The sequence below is a fragment of the Acomys russatus genome, chromosome 5 (genome assembly GCF_903995435.1).
Source record: "Acomys russatus chromosome 5, mAcoRus1.1, whole genome shotgun sequence".
In the NCBI taxonomy this organism is placed as follows: Eukaryota; Metazoa; Chordata; class Mammalia; order Rodentia; family Muridae; genus Acomys; species Acomys russatus.
The window spans coordinates 56843289-56871260 of record NC_067141.1 but is presented as its reverse complement, the minus strand read 5'-3'; the positions used below and the strand labels follow the sequence as shown (position 1 = coordinate 56871260).

The 27972-nt window shown below is 42.1% G+C and overlaps 1 protein-coding gene and 1 non-coding gene across 5 annotated transcripts in view; one reads left to right on the top strand and one right to left on the bottom strand.

The window, feature by feature from the left end:
* Window positions 1–27972, bottom strand: part of Exoc6 (exocyst complex component 6) — a 141491-nt gene that overhangs the window by 86531 nt on the left and 26988 nt on the right. For all 4 annotated transcript variants that reach the window (XR_007830660.1, XM_051146403.1, XM_051146401.1 and 1 more), the window contains exons 2-11: window positions 19894–20065; window positions 18714–18761; window positions 18523–18613; window positions 16703–16748; window positions 13975–14179; window positions 12970–13125; window positions 9252–9320; window positions 7014–7097; window positions 1163–1209; window positions 918–1038 (exon numbers count right to left, since the gene is read on the bottom strand). Coding sequence is in view for 3 of the 4 variants with exons in the window: in XM_051146403.1 (XP_051002360.1) it covers window positions 918–1038; window positions 1163–1209; window positions 7014–7097; window positions 9252–9320; window positions 12970–13125; window positions 13975–14179; window positions 16703–16748; window positions 18523–18613; window positions 18714–18761; window positions 19894–20065 (1039 nt within the window). In the remaining variant the exon portion in view is untranslated. The remainder of the gene's footprint in view (window positions 1–917; window positions 1039–1162; window positions 1210–7013; window positions 7098–9251; window positions 9321–12969; window positions 13126–13974; window positions 14180–16702; window positions 16749–18522; window positions 18614–18713; window positions 18762–19893; window positions 20066–27972) is intronic.
* Window positions 14934–15064, top strand: LOC127190218 (small nucleolar RNA SNORA17). Its single transcript, XR_007830725.1, has one exon. It is a non-coding gene; the product is annotated as a small nucleolar RNA SNORA17 (small nucleolar RNA).

Sequence of the window (27972 nt, the reverse complement as noted above, 5' to 3'; positions counted from 1 at the left end):
TGAATGCGATATTATATTTACTCTGTTATGATTTCATATTTAATGTCATGGATTTAATGGGAATATGGCATAATTGCATGTACTTGGAGCTGATTTCAATATAAACCATGATAAAATGCATCATTCATAGACTGGGCCTCGCTCAGCAGCAGAGTACCACCTGACGCACATGACAGGGCCTCGCTCAGCAGCAGAGTACCTCCTAACGTATATGAGGCCCTAGATTTCATTCCCAGCATTTCCAAAATATTTTACTTACTAAAATATTTTTAAAGCTGTACTGCCAATGTATCAAAAATCTATAATCCTAATAAATATAAATATAGTATATTCATAATCTAAAGATCATAAACCCCCCTTTCACCTATTTTAAATCTTAATTGCCAATTATAGTAACATTACAAAATTTTAAGTATAAGGCTACTTTACTGAAAGCAAACTACTGAAACTAAGAAAATAGTTGATCGTTTAATTTTAGCCCATTAAAAATGATCTCTCATTACATGAAGTTTTATTATTTCAAATGAGTTCAAACTGTAAAAGCTTCAGATTTTAAAAACTATAAACATTCTCCAATGAGCTCTATTGAGTTTTAATGGCAGAGTTGATTTTGGAAACAAAATCTCTGGGTAATTAAAACCCTTTCTTCCAAGTGTTGCTCGGTGATCTAATGAAGAGGTCGGTAAAGACTAATGAGACCAGCCTAGGTCTTCAGTTTCTGCAAAGCTCAAATAAAAGCGTCTTGAGAAGCCCCAGTCACTACAAAGCTGCAGCCTGATACAGCCAGACAGAAACCTTGATACTAGTACTGACAAATCTGAGCAATCCCCAGAAAGTGTAGCGTAATAAAGGTGCAGTTTTCCACATTATACAAATCAAGTTAAATTATAGTTATTAACACAAATGGTCTAACTTACTGAGTGAGCTCTAAGGACAGCGATTATCTTTGAGAGGGCCATGTTCCAGAGTTCATCAGTGTATGCCCTGGTTACCAATCCTTGGGTCACATGTAAAATGTGATCTTCCACCACAAAGAACCTAAAATGGCAATTACCAACATAGCATGTGTTTAGGGAGAAAACACAAGGGGAAAATAATTATTTCTGACATTTAACAAACTTTAATAAAATTAGTAACAGTTTCTTCCATATTAGATACATACCCTACAATTTGAGTGAAATATCTTCTATAGCCATCAACTGTTTCATGCTTAAAATGAAAAATAAAAATAAATTTAAACCAATAAATACAGCAACATAAAGTTTCAAGTCACTATAACTTGATTAATAAATATTTATTGAAAGCCTACCAAGTTCTACTCACTAATTAGGCACCAGGGATATATTTGAAAATAACAAAAAGCCCTTTCTCTCATGGATTGTACGTTCAAAAAAATTTATTATTGTGTATATGAGTATACGACGTACATTTGTGTGGACACACATGCTGTAGCATACACGGGGAAGTCAGAAGACAACTTTATGGCATCACCTTTTCCTCTCAAAAATCAAACAAAAGTCAGACCAGCAGGTGAACAGCCCTACCCACTGCACCATCCTGCAGGCCCTCGTGGAAGGTACATTCAGAAGGAAAGATAGTAAGTAAAAGTTAAATAGAATTCAGACCCTACTCCCGACTAGTTGAAGCCAACACTGCCTTTCACTTGAGCTAATACCTCACCATCCTACCTAGGCCCAGAGTCTAGGCTTGCCCACTATGAGGCCCAGAGTCTAGGCTTGCCCACTATGAGGCCCAGAGTCTAGGCTTGCCCACTATGAGGCCCAGAGTCTAGGCTTGCCCACTATGAGGCCCAGAGTCTAGGCTTGCCCACTATGAGGCCCAGAGTCTAGGCTTGCCCACTGTGAGGCCCAGAGTCTAGGCTTGCCCACTGTGAGGCCCAGAGTCTAGGCTTGCCCACTGTGAGGCCCAGAGTCTAGGCTTGCCCACTATGAGGCCCAGAGTCTAGGCTTGCCCACTATGAGGCCCAGAGTCTAGGCTTGCCCACTATGAGGCCCAGAGTCTAGGCTTGCCCACTATGAGGCCCAGAGTCTAGGCTTGCCCACTATGAGGCCCAGAGTCTAGGCTTGCCCACTATGAGCTATTCTTACACAGCTATCAGGTGACAGGTTTCAAATAACTACACAAACATTCTATGCTCTAACAAAACCTCTTAAGTGCCACCCATAACACTTTGTATCATCTACAAGCAAAGTCAAATACATTAAAACTGGGCTGGGGTGGGGCTAGGGAGATTCTTGGCAAGTGTGAGGGTCAGAACTAACGTAAATGCTTGGGGAACGTGGCAGCTGAGCACTAATTCTGGCCTCAGGAGGAAGAGAAAGGGGATCCCTGGAGTAAGCCAGCCAGCAAGACTAACTATAACAGTGAGCTTTGATTTGATTAGAGACCCACCCCCAAAGAACAAAGTGAAAGAGAGACTGAGGATGATATCCCCACATTAACCTCTGACCTCCACAAATACTAGGACATAAATGCATGCATTCACATACACACACAAGCACACATACACACACACACACAAGCACACACACATGTACATAACTGCACACACAAACACACATGCCCACGAACATGCAAAAATGCATATACCTACATGAAACTACATATCTATACATAAAAATGTGAATAAATATGGGCTAGGGTGATAAGTCAGCAGATAAAGTGGTTGTTTTACAAGCACGAGAACATGAGTTCAAGTCCCAGGTGTTGGGGCTGGAGGGATGGCATAGCAGGTAATAGTGCTCACTGCTCTTGCAGAACACCCAAGTTCGGTTTCCAGCATCCATGTCAGGTAGCTCACAACCACCTGAAATTCCAGCCCCAGGAGATCTGGTGCCCTCTTCTGGCCTCCATAGGCACCTGCACTCATAGTCACATGCTCATACATATACACATAGATGTAATTAAACATTAAATAAAGTCTAAAAACAAACAAACTAAAGGCAGGCAGTGAGTGTATCACATACTTAAAGTCCCAGTGCTAGGAGAGCAGAGACAGGTAGCTCAATGGCCACTTAGACGACTTAGCCAATTTGGCAAGCTACAGGCTAATGTAAGACTACATATTGTAAAAGAAAAAAAAGTGGTCCGCTCTGAAATCATATATATATATGTATATATATATATATACACATATATATATAACAAAAATTAACTCAGCAGGCTGTATTTATATAATAATAATAATAATAATAATAATAATAATAATAATAATAATATTTTAAAGATAATAATCAAAGAAAAAGAGGCCACTGATTTGAGAAGGAGGCATGGGGAGTAGGAAGGGTTGAAAGGAGGAAAAAGGTAATACAATTATATCTTAACTTTAAAAAATATTTTCTAAAATACAATGTGGACAGCACTTAAGGAACAACAGTCAAAGTGTCCCCTAACTGTCACATATTCACCTACTATGTGCACCTACACACACACGATCACTCACAGACATGAAAAAATGGACAATTGCTGGATATAATTTTAACAAGGCATAGAGGAGAACTCTGATCATCTGATTTGACTTGTTTATATGCATACGTTTATATCTATAAATTTGTCTATATGAACTATTTTATGTTCTAGGTGATGGCTCATTTTACTTGTTAATTGCACAAGTGATCATCTACATCAGGTTAGGGGTGGGCACTTCTGTGAGGATTTCTCTTGATTGCTTCATTGTGGGAAGACCTGCTCCAAAAGTGGGCAGCACTACTGCCTGCACTGAAGGCCTGGACTTCCATTCATCCATTCACTCACACACTCATTCATTCATTCATTTTAAAAGAAAGAGAGAGGAACAGAAGCAGCACAAGCATGCCTGGGTCTCCTCTTCTGCATGTGGACGTGGCGTGACCAGTCCTGTCTCACTCCTCATGCTGTGGCCTTCTGCCTCAATGGACAGCAACCTGGACCTGCTGGCTGACACACCTCTCCCCGCCCCAAGTTAGTTTTCAGGTTATTTTATCACAGCAACTAGAAAAGAAACTAAGCTTGCACTATAACTGTGATAATATCTTCAAACATCAGGGGTAAGGGTTATCAATACTTTCTGTTAACTGTATTACACTGGAAAACAGCTTGCAGAAATCTGTTCTTTGTGGGTCCCAGGCATTGAACTCGAGTCATCAGGACTGAAAGCAGGTGCCCTTATCCTCTGAGGCATTTGACCTGCCTTGTTTTTAACTTTAAAACCACGATATGGGCTGATGGAGACGCAGGTAAAGGCCACTTGCCACTAAGCCTACACTGTGAGTTCAATCACCAGGAATCACATGACAGAGAGGACCACTCCCTCAAGTTGTCCCCTGACCTCCACACATACACTGTAGCACTCATACACACATGGGGGGATATTTTAATTTTATGTGTGTGAGTGTTTGCTTGAGTGCATAGCTGTGCCGCCAAAGACATAAGAAGGTGTCAGATCCCCTAGGAATTACGAGCCACCATGTGGTGCTAAGAACTGAACCTGGGTCCTCTGTAAAAGTAACCAATGCTCTTAACTACTGAGCCATCTCTCCAGGCCCTGTTAATAACTTTTTTAGTGTATGATAAAAAATGCAAAGGGGTAAGAGTAGTATTCAGTGACAGAGCACTAATTGCTTAATGTTTGTGAGGCGCTGGGGTCCGTCCCCAACACTGCAAAAAGAAAATGCGTAATCTACACAACACATTTTTTACATACTTTCTGATAGTTGCTATGTAACACAGTATGAATAAAAAATTTCAAGCATTACATATGTGCTTGAGTAAAGTGTGCTTTTTTCAACTGTAGAAACGAGGTTCTCTAATCCACTAAATCAAGCCCATTAGGCTTATCCTGCACGCTTGCTAGAACCCGACCTACTTGATTTATAAGCCGTCTACTATGCTCGTAGATTTTTACCATTTTATTTTCACTACTCTAGCCTTTCCACCACACTGAATGGTTTCCACGTTCTCAAATGCCTCTAGGTCTGTGGTAATCCTTTATCAGCTCTACAATATATATACATTTTGTTCTCGCTGCTCTAGCCTTTTTACCTCACTGAATGATTTCTATTCTTCAAGACGTTACTCTACAAATCACACAGTACATCCTAAGTCATCGCCCAGTCAATGTTTTTACTGCTACTCTAGACAAAACTCTGTAAACGGGTAACTTGCACGTCACTGCAATGTCTGTGTTGCTGCGGTATATTTTAATCCTGCCTTATTTGAAGAGACATAGCATCACAGTGACCATGTGCTACAACCAACGTGTATTTATCTACACATCTATGCATTCTTTGTTGTTGTCCCTTCTTACATCTTATTCTTCCATTTGGTAGTGCTTTCCTTTTGCCTCCCCTGCCTTTTTAAAATAATACCTGTGTCTCATATACATTAGTGGTTTCCCTGCATATATGTAGGTGAGTGGAAGTCAGAGGCCTAGAACTAGAGTTACAGACAGTTGTGACCTGCCAAGTGGGTGCTGGGAATTGAACCGGGTCCTCTAGAAGAGCAGCCAGTACTCTTAACCTTGGAGCCACCACTCTAGCCCACCGCCTTTTCCTTTAAAAAGCAAAGGTGTCTCAGTGGCAAATGCCGTTCGGTTTTCTTTGAAACCATCTGCTTGCCTTTCTTTCAGTAGACACTGAACACTAGGATGAGAGGACTTTCCCTCAGACCTGAGGATACTCTATTCTTCTTATTAGAAACATCTCGTCCCTCTGAGAACTTTTCAGCTCTATTTAATTTTGCCTCCTTCCTGTTGGTGTGGTACTTGGGACTGAGCTCAATTGCATGCCACTTTGTCACTGAGCTCTGATAAAAGTGTGTGCTGTGTAATTACCTGGAGCAGCATGGTCTGGTGCTTTGCATTTGATTGTTAACTAGGTTGCTCCCTGAGGTCTGCTTGCCGTCTTTTATGAGCAAACACTCACATACCCCAAGCATGGCTGTGTAACCTTGCCTCCATGACTGGCTGAATAAAAGGCCTACACCTGGACAGGGCAGAAGCGAAGGGTGAAGCTAAGGTTCATGGGCTTTGGGGACAGAAGGATCTTGGGAGGAGGAGGGGTTCAGGAGGGCAAAGAAAGAGCAGAGTCACCATGGGATAAGAAAAGAGCCATGAGGGCTGGAAGGAGGAACTCTGAAGTTCACTTGGAGAGAAGCGGCTTTGAGGTACTTTTTCATGTGTGGAGTCCATAAGTTACTAACACATTTAGTTATGTAAATGTTCCCACAGCCAAAGTCTCTGGCTTAATTATATTTTTCTACCATATCCTCAGTGCATTTAAGGAAAATCTAATTTTTTAAAAGAGTCTATCCTGACGCTAGAAAAATGGCTCTCAGTGGTTAAGACCACTTGCTATTCCAGAGGACCAGGGTTCAGTGCCCAGCACCCATGAAGAGGCTGACAACCTCCTACAACTCCAGCTCCAGAGGATCCAATGTGCTCTCCCAGCCTCTCCAGTACTCCTAGTCACATGTACAAACCTACCCCAGTTGGCAACACATAGTTAAAAATAAAAATACAAAGAAAATGGCTATCCACTGTCTTTAGTTGTTTTGTTCAGCGTGACGAAGAATCATAGGCACCTGTGATCCCAGCACTGGGGAGGCAGAGGTAGACGGATCTCTGTGAGTTCGAGGCCAGCCTGGTCTACAAAGCAAGTCCAGGACAGCCAGGGCTACACACAGAGACTCTGTCTCAGGGAGGGGTGGAAGGTGGGGGATTGGGAATCATAGCACACAGTTTAGCATATTATCGGAACCAAATTCTCACTCCCTGACATTTTGCTTGCCTTTCTGAATTCAATGTCTATCTTTCCTAATAGAATGCAAACTCACGAGAGAAGAGACTGACCCAGTTTTGCTTATTACTGTACACTTGGCACCTAAATCAATGACTAGAAACGGCAGGTGTTCAGTAGATATTTATATGTGAATGAGCAGTGAGCCACGTTCTGAAAACTGAAGCCAAGTACTGTGAGAGGTCCCCGGCGTCACTGGCACAGGAAGCTCACACTCACCACACTCGACTGCGGCTGCAGAACCAGGCGCGCTTGCTTCTTTCGTTGCTTCCGGTAATAGTTTTCAAATGTTTCTTCATCCCCCTAAAGAACGTCAGGAGAACAACGGTCATGTCTACCCAGCTTCCCTCCTTCCCCTGCCCTCCTGGCTCAGAGAGCCTCCTTCAACCTCTGAGAGTTATGTTAATTTTCCAAACAGGAATGCAAATGACAGTGGCATTTCATACTGAAGGTCAAGGAAAACGGATGGGCGCTGGAGCTCAAGAATAGCAACTTTATTTGGAAGCTACCTAACATAAAGTTCAAACAATTACCAATTACACTCTGCAGGCTCTTCATCGACCAAACTAAAATGTGGATCTCAGTGAGAGACATTAAATAAGGAAAACAGCTGTCAAGCTGCCAACAGGCCGCTTTCTCCATGCAGGCCATGCCCTGTCTGTGAATCCACTACACTACCCTTGTCCACTTTCAGGCTTTTACAGACGCTCTTCCTGATGGGCAGGTCCCAGCTCAGCGTCTCTACAGCATCCCCCTGGATGTCCGTCCTTAAGGAAGCTTTCCCTAGTGTCCCCATGCATGTTATTTCCAGTAATTCTGTAACAACTAACACTTCCCTACCTCAACACCACCCAACAACTAAACAGAGGATGTGACAGGCAGGGCCGCCTCCCTACTTAGTAAGAATCTGCTCAGCCAAAGAAAAGCTGGGAGTCACAGTCTCCTCTTCATCTAAGACTAAAAAAAAAACAAAGAAACAAAAACAAAAAACACTTCTCACTTCAAACTCTGCACTGTTGTTTAGAGACTATAAATTTAAAGAAAGAAAGAAAGAAAGGAAGGAAGGTAAGAGTGGTGAGAAAAAATTTTTTTAAAAATCCGAACAACTGTACAAATCACAGAACAGAAATCCCTAAGAAATGTTATGAAACAGAATGAGTTCTCCTAAAGTCCGTAATTTCTCAAGGGAAAAAAAAATCTAATGATCTGAGTGGATGAAATGTCGAAGGATTCATGAGAATGTTTTTTATAATGACCTCAATGAATGTTGAAACAAGAAGACGGTGAAGGAATGTAGTTAACTTGGAACTGACAAATCAGCAGTATGAATGAAAAACTCATTAAGGAAACAGAAAGTCAGGAAAAGAACCAAACATAAACAGGAGTAATAAAAAGCTCAGTAAAGCAAATAACTCAGTAGAAAGTGCCACCAAGAGACTAGACCGACAGGACAGAGAACACGGGGGACGCAGAGACTAGACCAACAGGACAGAGAATACGGGGGACGCAGAGACTAGACAGACAGGACAGAGAACAATAGGCACTGAAATAAGCCTGAGGAAACTTCAGACAGCAATAAAGAAAAAATATAGTATGACCAGAATTTTCAAGAGTTCTTTAAGACATGATCAGAAGAACCAGCCTGGTGAAGGAGGAACTGAACTGCAAACCAAAGCCACAGGAAACATTTAAAGGAGATTACTGACAAAAGGAATGCCAGATCTAGAAAAATATATGGGTGCTCAAGCATGGGAGACACTCAAAGGCCCAAACAGACATGACAAAAAAAAAAAAGAACCCATCCATGAAGCATTATAGAAAATGCTGAGACTATATACAGACTAAGAAAAAAAATACGGACAGACACAGAGAAAAATGCCAACTCAGTTACAAAAGCTAGCCCACAAGAGTTACCTCAGAGTTCTCAGGAAAAAAAAAAAAAAAAAAAAAAAAAAACAAAGGCCAAGGACGTGTGGAGCAATCTACTTCAAGCCCTGAGAGTAAATAACTGTCAACCAACACCCAACATCCAGCAACAGCATCTTTTAAACCCGAGAGAGAAACAGGAACTTCCAAGATAAGCACAAACAGAAGCAACTCCTGACTACCCACCTACCACTGCATGAGATACACAGTGATCTCACACACCAGAACAACAGACGCACCAGTGAGAACCACGGAAGAATTCACTATACCCAAGTCTTTTATCTGGGCTTCCCACAGGCTCCCAAGGCACTCTACAGCTGAGTGACATCCCTAGCAGTTACGTCTTCATAAAGCAATCATTTACAAATGGGTTAGCGCCTTCACTTACTGACTGGGGGCCTGTTCTGAGAAACGCGCTGAAACTGCAGCCTGTGGATGTCCCAGCGTGTACTTATGCAGACCTAGATGATAGACTACGCTACTCGAGTCACCCTGGGCCCAAACACGGTCAGAATCGGCAAAAATACTCACCAAAGCAGAGTAAATGTGTAAGCATCGGTACACAGGGGAGAAATCAACGAGGTCTTGAACAGTTAAGACCTAAAAAATAAATCTATTTGTTAAAATGATAGGTTAAACTTTTAGATAACACAAAGTTAAAGACAGATAGCAATTCACAGACCATGTTATAATACTTATTCAATCCTCCCATAGAAGGCATACAATACAAATGCAACCCTATTTCATTTCACTTTGGTGTTTTTGTAGCTTTATTCCTTATATGTTTACTATTGTTGTTGACAGTTATAGATTACAAAACAAAAACAAAAACAAAATACATCTTTCCCTATACTGTGGATAGACCCCAGGGCCTTGCACACGGTAGGCAAGCACTCCATCACTGAGCTATTCCCCAGCTGAATCACGCCTGGTAGAGTATCAGAACATGCTGTGCTAACTGCATATTCATTATTGCTTTGTTTAAAGTTAATTCATGAATTACTGGCTTTAAACAAAGTTCCATCTGCAGTAGCAAAATCTTACGCTTTCCATCACTGCTTCAAATTAGAAACTGTCACTATTATCCCACGGACCATTTAAAAACAAAAAACAAAAAAAATCACATAGCTATTTAAAATTAGGATATCAATTTTAAGATGCATGCCAACTTCTAGAATATTATGTTATAATGCAAAAATACATTCCTTAGAATTAACTAAAAAATAGTTTGAAGTCTCTCAAACTTGAGAAATTCATGAATTGTTTTATAAAAGGAACATATTTCTATTCTCATAAACCCTGAATACTCTTACTTATTGGGGGGAAAATTACAAAAACAAAATATAAAAATAGTAAAAGAAATCCAAAAGAACAGGAAACAACCCAAGCTCTTTAAGCAATTCGACTCTAACAGAGCCAACAGCGAGAGGTATGCAAGACAGACTGGGGAACCGGAGTTAAGAATGGTCTGTTTTTACCATCCACAACTTCAAAGGAGGAAAGAACACAGAAAACCTCTAAATATCAAGAACAAAAATGTCACTTTTAGAAAATGTCTCATATGCAAACCGTGCTTGCAATTTGCGTACTATCTCAAAATTCAACCTAGAACAACCACTTATAGCTGTTGCCAAGGACAACCTGTATAAAAAGCAACTTCAGCTACTCAGTGATTTATCAGAAGGAAATGCAACCCAGACTGTCCATCTGCATTTAAAATAAACATTTTTAGCAGGGCCTTCCACAAGTACTTTATCACTGAGCTACTATATATGTCCTTAGCTCTACTTCTAAAACCACTGACTTGAAATAAAGGATGGGAACTGGAGAGATGGAGCCGTGGTTAACTTGCTTGCCTTGCCATTTAAGAGTAAGAGTGAATGCCAGAGTTCAGATCCCCAGACAGAGAGGCATTCCCAGCACTCCTCTCAAACTGTGGGGTCAGGCGATCTCCAACCACCTAGCCAGCTAAGCAGTTCTGAGTTCAACTGAGAGGCCCTGTCTCAGTGACTAAAGGTCCTCCCTATCATGAGCCTCAGACCTCGACATGCACAGCCCCTGTCTCCAGCCCCAGAGCATCCACACTCACACAGACAAATTATAAAGTAAATATTTCAAAATAGTAATAATAATAATACAAGATAGACTCAACAGATGACTTTGTGGCATGGTAGAAAATTTTTAAAACAATAGGATGAAAGAATAAATTTGGATAGAAAAAAATTAAGGATAATTTCAAGGTTTCTAGACAGTTAGGACTTTTTTTTTTTATTAAGATAATAAATGATGGGGCTAGAAAGATGGCTCAGTGGTTAAGAGTGCTGGCTGCTCTTCCAGTGGACCTGGGTTCAATTCCCAGGACCCACATAGCAGCTCACAACTGCTGTAATGGCAGTTCTAGGGGATCCGAGACCCTTACACAGACCATGTAAGCAAAAACATTAATGTATATAAAATTTTAAAGTAAGTAATTTTTTTTTTTTTTTTTTTTTGAGACAGGGTTTCTCTTCTAGTCCTGGCTGTCCTGGACTCACTTTGCAGACCAAACTATCCTCAAACTCAGAGAGATCTACCTGTCTCTGTCTCCAGAGTGCTGGGATTAAAGGCGTGTGCCACAACCACACCCAGCCTTGTAAATGACTTTTTTAAGGTGACAGTTAATCACAGAGCCCCCTAGCTATTCAACATGCAGAAAGCAGAAGGCTGTGGAATGCTCAGCCCTAAGTTGGACGTCCATATCACACCTCTCACGCCAAGGCCCAGGGATCCTGGTGGAAGAGAGGGCGGAAAGACTGTAAGGGCCAGAGGTGGTAAGTTCAGGGAAAGCGTGTTCTCCAGATGTAACAGGGGAGATGCACGTATGAACTCACCGCAACTGTGAGAGCAGCACACGCTTCAGCCAGACAAAATCCCAGCAGAATGGGGAGGTGGACATGGGAGCCCACACTAGCTAACGGCTAGATACCCATCTGCTGGGGGAGGAAGTCAGTTTGCTTGTCTTATTAACGATGGTAGGTAGGTCAGGCACAGGCCAGGGCAGCCATCCCCAGGACTTGCTAGGCAACAAACTGAATTCAGTGAGGAAGGAGAAAGAACAAGGAAGAGAAGATGGAAAAGGATGTAGAAGAGGAAGAGGAGGAGGAAGAAGAAAGAAAAAAGGAAAAAGTAACCTCAAAGTTGGTAGGGTGGAAGGGTTCAAAGGGTAGTCAAGGGAGGAGTTGGGGTGGCGGGTACACTCAAAACATGTTGTATAAAATTCTCAAATATTTAATTTTAAAAATGTAAAAGCTTAACAGAAGCTACCACAAAATGATTTTGTAGCATCTTGATACAAACTGAAACAAAATGGCAGAGGGTTGGGGAGACGGCCCAGTCCATAAAGAATAAAGACTAAGTTTGGATGCCCAGAACCCACATAAAACTGGAGGAGTGGCAGCGTACAACTATAATCCCAGCTCTGAAGGGTAGAGGAAACAGTAGGTCTCTGGAAATCATTCACCAGTCAGTTTAGCCAATCAGAGAGCTCCAGGTCCAGTGAGACCCCGCCTCAGAAAAACTAAGATGGCATCAGTGAGATGGCTCAGTACTCGCCACGCAAGCCTGACCACCTGGGTTTGGTCCCCGGAACCCACACAAGAGATGGGACGAGGAGGAATGACAACCCCACTAAGTTGTCCTCTGACCTCCATACACTCACCGTGGCGCGCACGCACACACACACACACAACTTCATTTTTAAAAAAAATAGTAAGATGGAGAGTGATTAGAGAAGACACCTGATGTTCACCTCTGGCCTCGACATGAACATGCACACACATGCATATGTACCTACCTGTACATTCACACAAACATACACCACACAACACTACACACATGCATAATACACTGAAATAAAATATGATATAAAATAAAATGGTAGGCTGTCTAGAGTCAAAAAATTATGAAATATAAATTTGTCTTGGCTAGTTCACATACAGTTACTACAAAGAGAGAGAGAAAGGGAAGGAGGGAGGGAGGGACGGAGGGAGGGAGGGAGGACTTAATTTTACTACTAATCATGCCAAACAGCTGGGCTCTCCTATCTGTAAAAATATAACCTGTAGTATATCCAGTCTGTCTACCATTACGTAGTCTGTTATTTCACATCCTCCACTGTCCACTAGAGCTGACGCACATAAATCAATGCGTACGTGGAAAACATAGTACTTCATGAAGCAAAACGTTACTCAGTAATAGAGAACCCTGGTACCTCCTCTTCGCTCCCAGCCTCCTCTTCAAGTGCACGTTTCAGTATGATGTCATTCTTCTCGTCTAGAATCCTGTCATTATTCCCACGCATGTGCTTTCCAAACCTCACACTATTTTGCTTCTGCAGAGCAACACTGAAGCTTTTCTGCTGCTGCGCCTGTTTCGGGGAGAACAGGGTTCATGTTAATTCACAATTGGATCTAGTCAAAACTGATGCAGCCTGTACCACCTCTCCACCCGCCACTCACTCATCCGCCTGCCTAACTACCTACTTACAGAATTGACACAGGCTCTTGCCATCCAGCCAGGCAGAACTGGAATTCACTGCGTATCTCAGGCTGCCCACAAACTTGCCATCTTCCCGCTTCAGCCTCCCAAGTGCTAGGTTTATAGTTGTGTATCACCACGTACAGTGCTTCAAAAAACTGTCTGTAACACATTCCTTCTTATAGAAACTTTTTTTTAATGTGTGTCTGGGGTGGAGAAGGCATGTGTGGTCAAACTCAAGCTCCACTCCTCCGGAGTCCTGATTTTTTTTTTGGATGAAATCTCTCACTGGGACCTGGAGTTACCCAAGTGACCCCAAGTGCGTTCTGTCCATAGTCTGTCCATATCTGCCACTCCGGGGCTGAGGTTCCTAGCACGCACCATGTCTGGCTTTTTATGTGGGTTCTGGGGCTCAAACTCGGGTCCTCGTGCTTGAGCAGCAAGCCCCTTGCCAACCATGGCTGACACTTATTTTAAGGCAGATTCACCCAGAACACACTAGGATAGAACCGTGTGAGGGGAAGGGCAGACTGCTAAGAGCTTAGCTGGCAAGGGACTAAAGGATTCAAGTTAAATTGACTTTACTTAAATTTTTTAAATATCTGTAAGTCCAAAGGAAAATACTGGCAGAATTCATTCAAAGAGGGACCAGGGATGGTAAGAACACAGTAAGTTGAGACACAAGCAAGCATCCCAAGAAGTAAACCTTGGACATATTTTACATCCTAGATTAACTCACCTGTTTCATGGCCATTTCTCCTATTCTGTCAGAATGCTTTCGAATGCTTTCCAGAAAGTCCTTGAGATCAGACATGGAGATGTCTTTGATGTCTTCTCGGAGTTTGGGCAGTGTGTCTATCATTAGCTGACAGAAGCGGTACTGGCTCACCCGGGGAAAGTACACGTTCTCTAACTGCTCCATTGTTTTGAGCGCAGAATAATACCTGCGAGAGGTTAAAGGGGAACTGAAAAAGTTCTTATAAGCTTGGCGTGCATGCCTGTAAGCCCAGCACTCAGGGAGGCAGAGGCAGAGGATCTCTGTTCGAGGCCAGCCTGGTCTACAAAGCGAGTTGAGCACTTATCTCTCTCACTAAACACAGTACATACACCATACACACACTGCCAGCTGGACATCCACGGCTTACTTAGTTCCATCTAAATCTACAACATGAGGAACATTATCATAGTCATTATAATATCTTGGCTGAAAACAAACTTCCAAATCACAATGTAATACTTAATTATCCGCTATGTAATTTCTTACTATCTCTCCTACCACAACATCCATCCACACAATCAAAAAGTATAGCACATATTTCATTCTAAATAAATGCTTTTTGTTTGGTTGGTTGGTTGGTTTGGTTTGGTTTTTCAAGACAGGGTTTCTCTGTGTTAACCTTGGCTGTCCTGGACTCACTTTGTAGACCAGGCTGGCATCGAACTCACAGCAATCCACCTGCCTCTGCCTCTGGAGTACTGGGATTAAAGGCGTGCGCCACCACACCCGGCATAAATGCAAAATTTATTTAGCTTTTTTTTAAAAGAAAATGTCATACTACTATTTAATTAGAAGTATCAAAAAAAAACAAAAAACAAAAAACAAAAAAAAAAACAAAAAAAAAAAGAAGTATCACTAAGTGCCTCAAAAGTCAGATGAAAATCACTTGAGTGGGTTCTTCCAATTCCATGAATGCTTTCCCTGCCCCTGGAGGCGCTGCAGGTGTGGCTGCTGTGTCACATGTGTGTCAGTAGGTACAGAGAGGACAGAGGCCATGTCTACGCTCTGTATTCTGACCCATGAACATCTGAATGATCAGGAGCCTAGCATTCCCTGAAAAAGGGGAGCCTGAGTCCACCCCCAGTCTGCCACCAGTGCGGTGCCAGGCAGGCCTGGATGGGCTCCCAGGATGGGGAGCAAGCCAGAGACTGCAAGAGCCCGCCTGGGACCTGGAGCCCCAGGAAGGAGGGAGCCTGAGGCAGATGACTCTTGCAAGCCATCGGGTGGCCAGGCAAGGAGCAAGCCAGAGCCCATGGGTCCTGGACAGGAAGCTAGCCTGAGATGACCACCAGTCCAGTGCCATGCAGGCCTTGTGGTGGGGCAGACCATGCCCAAGATGAGCCCAGTGGCATAATGCATAAGCAAGGGCATAGCACTCCTGAACTCCTGAGACAACCCCAGACACTCAGAGACCCCGGGCGCCACTATGAGAGCAAACCTGGACTTTTCATGCCAGTCAGAGAACAAACAGCAGGTGAGCAGTGTCCTTAGAGGTGTGATCTCAGTGGTCCACACCTTTAACTATTTCTAAACAATTATCATAGCACATACCACAGACGCAAATCTGTAGTCAGTGCAACTGCACAGCAGCGATCCCACACTGACGTAAGGGGGTGGGACCTCTGCCGGTCTGAAGCTACAAAATGAGTTCCAGGCCAGCCTGAGCCACAAGGGAGACCTGCTCTAAAATAATAATTATTGGATTTTACTAATAAATAAAATGGCCAAAAACCACACAAGAACCAATTTTTCAAGAAGGAAAAATATATATATATGATATGGAGGGGGCATAACAGAGTAAATCTGACTATAACTATTAGATCATATTATTTAAAAAAGAGACAAAACCCTAAACTGGCAAACAGTTAACAGTCACCTGAAGAACTTTACACACTTTCACACTGAAGGTGGAAATGCAAAAATGACTGGTGACGAGTAAAAGTTTTTGCTCCTCGAAGAGAACTGAGAACTAGCCAACAGTCAGAACATTCTCCACAGTTGAGTGGAGAGTGGGATATGACTTTCTCACGTACTCTGGTGCCTCACATTTGACCATGTCCCCTGGAGGGGGAGACCTGGTAACACTCAGAGGAAGGACAGCAGGTTGCCAAGAAGAGACTTGATACCCTATGAGAATATACAGGGGAAGGTAATCCCCCTCAGGAACAGTCATAGGGGAGGGGAATAATGAGAAAATTGGGGGGGGGGGGAATGGGAGGATACAAGGGATGGGATAAACATTGAGATGTAACAAGAATAAATTAATAAAAAGAAAAAAAAAGAAAGAAAGAAAGAAAGAAAAGCAGGGAACATGAACCCCTGGCGGGGGAGGTGGGCCTGGGAAGGTAGATAGATTGTTTTTTGCTGTCAACTCTACCCTCAGCCCACACCCTGCATCAGCCCCTCATTACAGTACAGTATGCCAGGAAGTTAACAAAAACTAACTGCTTCCAAGTGGCCGATTTATCCTCTAACAATACTACCGGTCTTTTACACCACTTTTAAAGGACAAGGACTCATAAATGCATGCCTGCTGTTTGCTTTACTGAGTGATAACAGGGTGCACACTGCATGAGAAAGGTTAGAGTTAAGGTGGAAAGCGAAACTCAGATTTGCTGTACCTCGCACCGAGTCAAGCTGTGCTTACTAATACGGGTTCTTATTTAAGACAACAGAGATGCCAACTCACCTTTTCCCGCTCATCTGTTCTTTCAGCTTGCTGTACATTTCCAGCACTGCATTAAAAACAACATTTTAGCTTTGCAAGAAAAGTACACTCGACAAATTCATTTGTTATACTAAGAGGTGGTGAGCTAAGGTTTTCAAATAAAATGTTCTACGTGTTGCATGATTTCATTTGCACATGGTGAACATTTATGCACTTACATATTAAAGCGGGAACACTTGCATGTACTGACACCCAGGAGACAGGAAGTAGTAAAAATCATTCTACTCAGAAACTACTAGTATCTCTTTCCAGAAGTGGAATTGGAGAAAGAAAACTGAGTGACAGTGATGATATTCATTTGAGTCAACATAAAGAGCACAACTGTAATATAACTAATTACACAAGGAAATTTACACTGAATCTACAGAGAAAGAAAACTGCCAAATGTTAACTGCAGAGTCAACTAGACCAACAGGGGAAATCAACCCAGACTCAGCAAAGAATCTTTACTTATTTCAACCCTTTTCAAAGCCCCAGAAATAGAATTATTCAATAAAATAATAAACTCTGAACTATATAATTCCAGTATCTCCCACCCTGCCGGACAGATGGGAAAATCTGTGTTGTTCATCCAAAGGGCCAACTGGGGAAGGAGGAAGTTCTGGGTGTGGCAATGCAGAGGAAGCATTCAGGAGTGCACAGAACTGCTGTCAGACTTCCGCTATACAGCCCACCAAGGCGTGTGCTGAATCCAGCTCTCTGTCATTCCACCAGGACCCACTTTTAGGCTTATTATCTAAAGTGACAAATGACAAAGGCTTCAGTGAAGAAGCTGTTTTCAGGGCTCATCCAATGTCGCTAATGGGGGCAGGGGTACTATTAGACCCCACTCAAAGTGTTTTCAATCCTGAAACCTTTAGAAAACTGGTGTCTTATTTATTCAGGATTAATATGCAAATCCCTGGTCCACCGTATACTCATCTGAGTGGGATTTTATGAATTCTAAGAAGAGCTATTCTCATATAATAATAACATAATTATCTTATCTAATACAAACTGCTGACAATGGTGGCAGTATCATTTATATTCTAAGATAAATGCGCATCACATAAGTAGTGTGCAGGGTGCCCTCCTTCCCTGGATAGTTCTTCCTAAGGAGAAAGGATGTTAAACTAGACAGTGAGACGGATTTCACTGACAATGTAGAGAGGAAGAAATGGCGTATACCTGCTTTGTTGTGTTTGAACAGCAAGTGTCCAACTTAAAACATTAAGTCCAGGTAAAGAAAACACCGTTTAGTTCTTCAGAATGTGTGTGATGTCCCAACAACATCTGAGCCAGAGCAGAAACAGTCTTTCCAATTACAGAAGAACAGGCAAAGGGTTGGGGAAGGCCTAGCATTTTTGATGTTTTCCTACCTTATTGGCAAAATGAGATTGTGAACAAAGCAAAATCAACCTGTTAAGTGACAAACAGAAGACAATGGGGGAAACTAGAGGTAAAAAATAAGGAAATTAGATAAAGGCCAGAAAACGTGACTTAAAGAGACTCTCCCCGAGGGAAAGCATTCCAAGGAAAAGACAAACAAACATGGAGGTGGGTTGTGGTGGGAACTGACCCAGATGGCAAGCTAGGCAGAGAGGAAACAGAAGTGACATGGAACACTTACTTTCTAAAGCTCATGGAAATCCAGACAACAGAACAAACATGAAAGGCAACCACAGGCGTGATGGGGAAGCGATTACAGCAATCTGTAATTCCCACAGTAAAGGTGACTATTGGCAACAGCAAGGCCTAATTTCACCATAGCAAGCATCACACGATACCTAGGGCTGGCTCACCTGGGAGACATAACTGTAATTTCTCTACTACGGTTGTAATATTTCTCTGCTGAATTCTACATCGAATAATATCTTCTGTTTGTACCATCACCTTAGAAAATAAAAGCATTGACAATTTTGAACCGTTAAATGGCATCCATATTTACTGAGTTCTCTCGCTCCCTCCTCCCCTCTCTCCATCCTTTTCTTACCTCTTTTCCAGCTTCTTGAAGCCTTCGGTTGGTCTCAATAACTTGCACCTTAGAAATAATTTTACCTTAGTTAGACAAACATGCATGAAGCTGCCCTGATGCAGCTGTTCACCCTTGTAATCAGATCATGCTTCATGAGAAACTCAGAACAAAGAAATGCAAATTCAAATTAACTCTACAGCTTGAACTTGAACTTTTGATTGAAAAGGGCTTTTGTTAACTTCAATTGGTTATGACAGTTCTTTTTAACAGATTCTGTGGCAAACTTCTCAAATTTACTCAGGATTTTTGAACTTTACTTGCTTTTCTGAGTCTGTCAAACAATTCAAATCACTGACCCAATTGACCACTGGTCCTTTTTTGATAACTTCAATGAGGTCTATGTGCCAGTCATTGTCTGTAGGAAATGGTGATTGCATTTTACGGTAATTAAACATTCATACTTTCTGAATGCAAACCCTGGGAGGTTGATGAACATCAAACACAGAAATCTCAATCCATAGTAACATGTTCAAGCCGCAGGTGCAGCCAAAGCTCAACTTGGATTTTCCCACATACTAAGTGACTCATTAGGTCATCGTATGAGGAAGCGCATTCTCATTTATTAAAAATCTCATTAGCTGCAGGACAGAGGTGCTCCGTGACCTCATGACGCCGTGTCTGGTCTCTCGTTATCTGAATATCCTTTATATGATGGTTTTCCTAATCACAGTCTTTGCGTTCTGTCTGAAAAGCACTTTGAATGAAAAGACGAGATAATTCCTATAATTAAATATTTAATATTCTGACTGAATAAACCCAGGCCTAGTTTAATAGATAATGCTTCTGACATGGCAAAATATGTAGAGCAACTTCCTTTAATAAATTTTTCAATATAATTAAATAACATGACAGCATGAAATCATGTACAGTAAATTCTCATGACATTTCAGGATAGCTTTTTAGCACCATTGTGTTGTCATCTTTAAAAATCTCTGAAACTGTAAATAGGCCCTTCATTTCCTGCACGTGAAGACAGTCTGTTGATAAAACGCATTCCTGTCACAGCTGCTGACAATTGTGTTGGTGGAGCACAAGGAACATTCTCAAGAAGATGTACTATTTACTTCCTGAAAGTGCACTCAGTGGTTCGTGCACTGTAGTCTTACATGATTTAAGGAGGAGCTGACCGTTCTCCTACCTTCAGTTTCTCTGCATCAGCCCTTACTTTAAGGAGCTCTGTAATGGCATCTACAAAGCCCTGATGATGAAAGTTACACATTTTTTCAATTTCCTTGTCATGGTTGCGGATGCACGCATCTAGCTTTTCCATAAACTTCTTGTGTGCGTTTGGCTGATCATCGTACACAGACCTGTTTGCAGAAGAAAAGGAAAATTAACTTCTCGGTTCACCAAGAGCTTTCCCCAGTAAGCTCAATCTCTATAACAGCTGCAGATTCAATCCCTGAACAAGTAAATGAACTGACAATTATTATCTCCATAAAAATCATTTTAAGGGAAAATATTTCACTTCTTTTTTAATAACAGTATGCTAATATTCAAAGACTCAGAAGTCCTCTAAATATGTTCCTCTGTGTCCAGAAATAAAAGTCCTAAGGCTTGGGAGATGTGGGTCAAATGCCTTAAGATACTAATGCTCAAAACTGAATCAGAGGAGTCAGTAAGAAATACATGAAAAAATGCATGACTTTTATAGCATTTAATATGTGTCAGAATATGCATTAAAAGCTATGTATTAACTCTTTCATCTTCACAACAGGTCTATAAAGTAGATGCTGCTATGACCATTTTGGATATATTATTATTGTAACTGCCATAAATTCTACAATTCAAGACTGATGACTCGGATATGCATCTCAGCCACCTGGTTCCAAAGGTTACATGCTCACGCTCAGGATCAGACTGTGGCAACCACACATTTGGAAGTGGTACAAAGCTCAACACGTGCTAACTCCACAGAAAGCATGATGCGCCCCTTTACTATGCAGTAGGCTTGCCCTTGGCTCTGGGAACGAGCACATAATAATGTCCTGTCTGTTTACGTGAGTGGCATAACCATAAGATTTATAAAAGTGGGGGCCTTCGCTTTCTAGAGGCTAAGGCCAGCAAGGTGGGCAGTGAGCCAGAACCACATCAGCAGTTAGCCTCAGTCACATGAGTGTACCCTAGTAGAAAGCCCTGGGCATCAAGGCTTGAGGGAACTTCCCCGCTGATAATGGGGAAGGGCTGCCCACACAGTGCCACTAGGGAAAGACAGTGGACGCTCATGCCTGGACCTCCTTTTCACCCTGCCCCATATGCCTTTCCCACCACTAACTATAGTAGGTATTGGTTTGTTGCACCAAGCAGAACTGTGAACAGCACCTCTGACAGAGATGCCAGTCACTCCCACATAGTTCTGAACCTGAAGGTGGCTGCAGCTCCCCGGCCACTGCCTCTTGTTTGAGGTTCAGTGCAAGTTCTGCTTTTGCCACCAGGTCTTTGTCAACCATTCCTAGGTGACGTAATCTTTTCCTCCATAGGACAGATAAAGTTGTGGTCCTTGACAGTTACTCCGAGATGTAACCATGTGCTCCTTTGTATTGTGATTTACATGTTTACATATGTCAATCTATAAATGCTGTATATTTTGTCTCCCAAACACACCAAAGCCTCTGAACACAGCGTCACGCCTCAGCCTGTAAGGAGTTAAGTACTACCAGCAGCAGAGACAATACAGGATGGTGATTAAGAACCTGGGCTCTTCGGTGCTTGGCTAGAATGAGACTCTGGTCTTGGTCGTCTTCTTTTTCATGATCTCTGCTTGATTCTACAAACACACAAACATCTTCCAAACTTATATTTCCACTCCCTAACCTCTCCTCAAACTTCTGTCATATCTCCCCAACTGAAACCTGATGGGCATTTATCTGCGGTTTGTTCAAAGGTGAATTCCTAGCCCTGCTCCCCCAAACCTGTATTTTCTATAATCTTCCTCATCTATAATCATCCGCTTAACTAGTTTCTCGGACAAAACCCCCTGAAGCCATGCCTGACTATTTCTCTCCCTCTTCTAACCACAAACAATCCAGCCCAAGCATATCCAATCTATGGCCCAGGATAGTGACGAATGCAGCCCAACACATTTGTAAATAACAACATCTTATCACAGTGTCAAGAGGCTGCCGTGGACTGATGAGCCGCTCAGCAGGTAAAACTGCCTGCTGCCAAGACTGACAACTTGAGTTGGAGCCCCAGAACCAATGGCACAAGGCCAGAACACATTCCCACCAATTGTCCTCTGCCCGTACACACATGCACACACATGACATGCATGCATGCATACATACACATATATAAGTAAATAATTTTTTTTAAGTTAGCCACCTCTGATCCAGCAATCCTATCACATCCACTGACATCACCTAAATCAGCAACATGCTCTGCTTTAACTTTTCACCAACTGCATCCTAACTGTGATTTTACCTTGCTTCCGCCTTCTAGTATCTTCTCAACACAGCAGCCATACGATGTACAATGAGGATGACCATATTAAAATAAAAGACCTCACAAATCATTTTTCTCTTGCAAGAGCCTTGCAAAGCCCAATATAATTTTGCTGCATTTGATCTTCATTTTACTTATTCTGTCCCAGCAACACTGGCCTCATCGTGAATTCTTTTTTTTTTTTTTTTTTTTTTTTTTTTCCTTTTTTTTTTTAATTTTTGTTTTTGGGTTTTTCGAGACAGGGTTTCTCTGTGTAACCTTGGCTGCCTGGATTCATTTTGTAGACCAGGCTGGCCTTGAACTCACAGAGATCCGCCTGCCTCTGCCTCCCAGGTGCTGGGATTAAAGGCGTGCGCCACCACGCCCGGCTCATCGTGAATTCTTTTTCCCTCTTTAAAAACAGCCAGGCACGGTGGTACAGGCCTTTAATCCCAGCAATGACAGGCAGATCTCTGTGAGTTCAAGACCAGCCTGGCCTACAAAGTGAGTCCAGGACAGCCAGGGATACATACAGAGAAACCCTGTCTCGAAAAAACAAAACAAAAAAAAGTATTTACGTATGTATCTTTTTATGTATGAGTGCTCCGTCTGCACATACGCTCACATGCCAGAAGAGGGCACTAGATCTCATTATAGATGGTTGTGAGGCACCACATGGGTGCTGGGAATTGAACTTAGGACCTCTGGAAGAGCAGAGAGTGCTCTCAACCACTGAGCCATCTCTCTAGCCCCATCCTCATGAATTCTTTAATATATTATGTACCTATTCTTTGCAAATGTTGTGTTCCCACATGTTCTATCTCCTTCACCCCCTTCAGGTCTTTGATCCTCTTTTTGGAGGAGAGAGGGAAAGAACTGAGAGGGAAGAGGAAAAGCAGGAGATGGGACAGGAAACGGGAAGTGGTGATAGATCATCCACGTCTCTTGAGGGTAGTTCTGGGCTTAACTGAAAATCTTACATCCTAAGAAACCCCTTTGGTACAAACAAACCAAAACAGTCAGCTACCCTAAGCTGCCTATTTGATGCAAGGTCCGTGGGCTGTGAGAGATGCATCTGCGCCCAGGGCTGTGACTGCATTCAGCCTCATGTAGGAGCGCTCACAACTCAGAAGCTGCAGTCTGGGGAAACGCTCAGCAGCTAAGCCCATGCGTGCTGTGAAAGCACAAGGGCTGGAGCCTGGGTCCCCAGAACCGAAGGAAAATACTGGGTGGCTGGTGCAGGAAGGAGTCAGGAGCCAGCTGAGCATTTAGCACATATTCAGTATTTCTCATGCACGGCCCCATTAAATATTCACTACACCTCTACTGCACCGACTCTGCTATCCCGGCCCAGTTTTCAAACGCAGTCACATAAAAAGCACAGCCAAGACTTAATCCCAAGTCTATCCTGTCATCTGACTTTCCGGGCAGCAATGGTGATCAACGCGATGGCGCGGGGAATAGGGAGCACCAGCAGAGCCGCACAGATCAACTCTGAAGACCAAAGACTGAGAAAGGCTCAGTCGGGAATCCCTGAAGTGCACGGCTGCACCCATCAGGTGAAATCAACTAGTGGGCAGGAAAAGAGGATTGGGAACTGAGGCGTGGCTAATTGTTAGGCAGCATCAAGTTACAAGCACACCAAATGAGGAGCAAGACACCAGGAGAAAACACTGAGTTTCCTCCCCCATTCTCTGAAAAACCCACTTCACTTTCTATCCTTGAACCCTGCGCAGGAAAGACAGTCTCAGTATTATTCACTCTTTAAGCCAAAGTCGGTTACTATACTGGCTTACTATGTTAATGTAAGATACACTACTGTTCTAAAATATTTTTAGTGACATCCAGTTTTGTTTTGGTTTTTTTCCATTTTTTTGGTTTCTCGAGACAGGGTTTCTCTGTGTAGCCTTGGCTGTCCTGTACTTGCTTTGTAGACCAGGCTGGCCTCGAACTCACAGAGATCCACCTACCTCTGCCTCCCAAGTGCTAGGATTAAAGGTGTGTGCTACGCCCAGTGTGGCACACAGTTTTAATTAAACTTTTTGGAGGTTTTGTGTGTTTCTTTTTCTTTCTTTCTTTCTTTCTTTCTTCCTTTCTTTTGTTTTTCCAGAGAGGATTTCCAGCCTTGGCTGTCCTGGAACTCACTTTGTAGGCTAGGCTGGCCTTGAATTTACAAAGATCCACCTGGCTTTGCCTCCTGGGTGCTGTGATTAAAGGTGTACATCACAACACCAGTCTAATTAAACTATTTTTTTAAAGTTGTTCCCTAGGATTTCTAATATGTACTGGGAAGCCTAAGCAAGCTCCTATAAACATAGCTATAGTCACAGATATGACAGACCCAGACAGAGAAACTATGAGGATGCTGATGAACGCCGCGCTAGTCCACATCCGCCAGGGGATGGCACCTTTTAAAAATGTTTAATTTATTCTAATTTTATGTGTACAGGGGTTTTGCTTGCACTTATGTTTGTGCACCATGTAAATGCAGAGTCCATGGCATCGGGTGTCAGGGTCCCCAGGACTGCCATGTGAGTGCTAGGAACCAAAGCCGGGTCCCTGGGAGAGCAGCCAGAGCTCTTAACCTCTAAGCCATCTCTCCAGCCCACTATGGTGTCACCTCAGTGCTCCCTACACAAACAATGACGTCAAGATACAAGTCAGTCGCCCTTCGAGATGCTTAGCTCAATATAGTATCTTCTGGCAAGGTTCTACGCCACACAACAAAATACAGGGGCAAAACTCAAATTCTTAAACTTCTTGTGATTTGAAAATAAACATGATTCATACTAAAGATTGTTTTCCCATATTTTAATTTTAGCAACTAGGGATACAGAAAAACCATCTCTTAACATAGTTTAACTTTCTAAGTACAAACAGAATCCATCTCTATCTTCCTGTATCTCACACACCAAAGCCAAGTGTTAAGATTTAAGCTCTTCTGTAATATTTGGTCGTCTCAATACTGTGAGGCTTTTGGAATTTTAAACAAGAGAATTAGCTTTCACAGACACCTTTTTAAATTATTTGTATAGGACTCCACCTAGTGGCTGAAAATAAGAAAATAAACATCTAAATGTTAAAATGGGTGAAGTGAAAATTAGTGCTTTTATTATCAACTGTAATTTGATAATCTGAGACACTTCAGTGTTCTGATAGATGCTACCTTCTGTAAATGAAATTAGTTAGAAACGATTTACAGTTTTATTTTGGTAAAGAAAAGTCTGATAAAAATTTTTTTCACAAGAACTGTAAAAAAGGACTTTCATCTCTAGTAACAGGATTTTTTTAAATCAAAAAGCACGTATCATTATACTACTTTCAACATTTTTTTCTTTTGCTGTGTCTTCATTATGAAGAGTAGGGTCCATCCCAGTACCTGGGAAGAAAATAAAATATACTGGTTCCCAAAACAATTACTTTTCCTAGAACACTATTTAAGCTTTAAAAAAAAGATGTAATCTCAAAGCATTTACTTCTAGATTCCACAAATTACACATTTTTACTGAAATAAATGTAATTTATTTTTCCAAAAAAAGTAAGCATGTTTCCCTTCTATCCCAGAATGCTTCACTCTCTAACAGAATATGTAAGATGAACAACCAGATACCGTGGTGGCTACCTCAAAAGATTCATCTTTATTACAATTTAATTGCTTTCAAGAAAGGAGCCTAGCAAGGAAATAGACTTCCCAATGCTAGAAACCTTGAAGAAATACTTTCAGGGACCTCTGGGCACCAGTGACCCTACTTTTCACCTGTTGGAGTCAAGTCTTTCTAAAACCTTTTCGAGAAAACATTTCACTACTTCCTCTCTGACAAGACTGGAGAAGCCAGTGACTCCCTTAAGGCCTGTGACTCCCTTTTCTACCTCTTTCGACTATCAGCCTCAAGGGCACTTTTGCCAATTCCTCAAGTAACATATTAATTTTAATTTGCATCTCTAGCAATAAAAGCTGTGTTTACATCCTTCAGCCCTCAAACAGAGGCATGTTAGCTACTTTCTCACAAGTTCTTCAGATGCCAAATCATGCCTCATTTCCAGCTTACCATTCTTCACATATTTCTAATATAAACTTATTATTTCATATTAACGAAATAACTCTATCATTCCTCTTTAAGTAATTTCAAATTTGCATTAACTCCCAGGTTCTGAATACCACTGTTATCAATATCATAAGCTGAACATCCTCGGTTATTATAGCTTGAGAATAACTCAGTCTTTCAGTGTGCCGCCTCTTCAGAAGCTGCTCAGAATTCACCTGAGATCCAGTGGCTGGAGCCAGAGGTGGACCTGAAACCTACAAGTCTTCTCAGATAAACTTCAGGCTCTGGATTTTCAGGAACGACTATGTAGTAATCGGTGAGATAAAGCATTAGTCGAAAAAAGTGAAGAGATGCTACAGGAAAGAAAGGCTCTTTATTCATTTTTTTTTAAATGACACGACTTAAAATTATTTTCTTTTAAACAAATATCAGATTCCATATAACTTAAATGAGCAAGACATTTGCTCAAGAAACTACTTAATTTTGGTGAAAAATTCCATTCCAAGGATGCCTTATCCTACATACGCCTCAGTATCTATCTTACATTTCTTTCCAGTTCAGCTCAAGACAGCTCCTTCAGGGTTTTATAGTCACGCCAAATAACCCTCCAATTACAAGGAACATTCCGGAACCTTCCACACAAAGCCCATATTATCTCTTTTTTATTCCTACACCAGATCCAATTTGTTCAGTGTACTTTTATCTTCCTGGTTTCTTGAGAACTGATGCTGTCTTCCATCTTTATGTTCAATTCACAAGCGTCAAGTAAAAAGAAATGTAAATCTTAGTTAAAAAAAAAAAAAAAAAAAAAGAATGAGTCACCAGAGGGCACTCTTCACCAGCAAGTTAACCCTCAGCATCCAAGTCTAACTGACATCTGAGTAGAATATAACCAGAATAAAAATATCATTTCTCTTTTGGCTTTTGTTTGTTTTGTTGAGACAGAGTCTCTCTATGTAATTCTGGCAGTCAGGGAGCTCGCTATGCAGACAAGGCTGACCTTGAATTCACATAGATCTGCCTGCCTCTGCCTCCCAAGCACTGAGATTAAAGGTGTGTGCCATGCCTGACTAGCCTTTTCTCTTTAAAGCTATTTTATCTGTGTGCCTTGGTGCACACGTAGAGGCCAGAGAACAGCCTGAGAGGCTTGGTTCTCTCCTTCCACCATGCGGATTCCAGGGACCGAACTCAGGTCAGCGGGTTCGGCAGCAGGCACCTTTACCACCTAAGCCAATTTGTGCAATTACATAGAAATTTCTGGGAAGCAGCACGTGACAACCTAGAAGTCAGGCTCTACTGCCACGTTGAAATGGGGAGACTACACCAGTCACCCCAGGACTGCAGCGCTGACAATGATGCCATCGAGCTGGTGCACGCTCTCTCCTCCCAATCATCCACCATAGGGTACTGCTAACAACTATTACAACAGCAGCAACAATAAGAGTAATAAAGAGCAAAGTATCCTAGAAGTGGCAGGTTATTCCAAGCAGTGAGCTATCCTCTGGCGGCAGAACAATCCGGAGTTTCTAAGAGCCGTGTGGGAGGGGCTATATAAACACAAGATTCAATTCCTTTTGTTAGTCTTGGGAAAGATTTCTTGTTTACAACACACTTATTCTTTGTATATTTGCCCACAAAAGAGTTTATCTAGTTTACTTCACGTGTCCTTAAAATGCTCTGAAGGGGACTAGAGAGACACAGCTCAGAGGTTAAGAGGCCTTGTTGCTCTTACAGAGGACCCAAGTTTG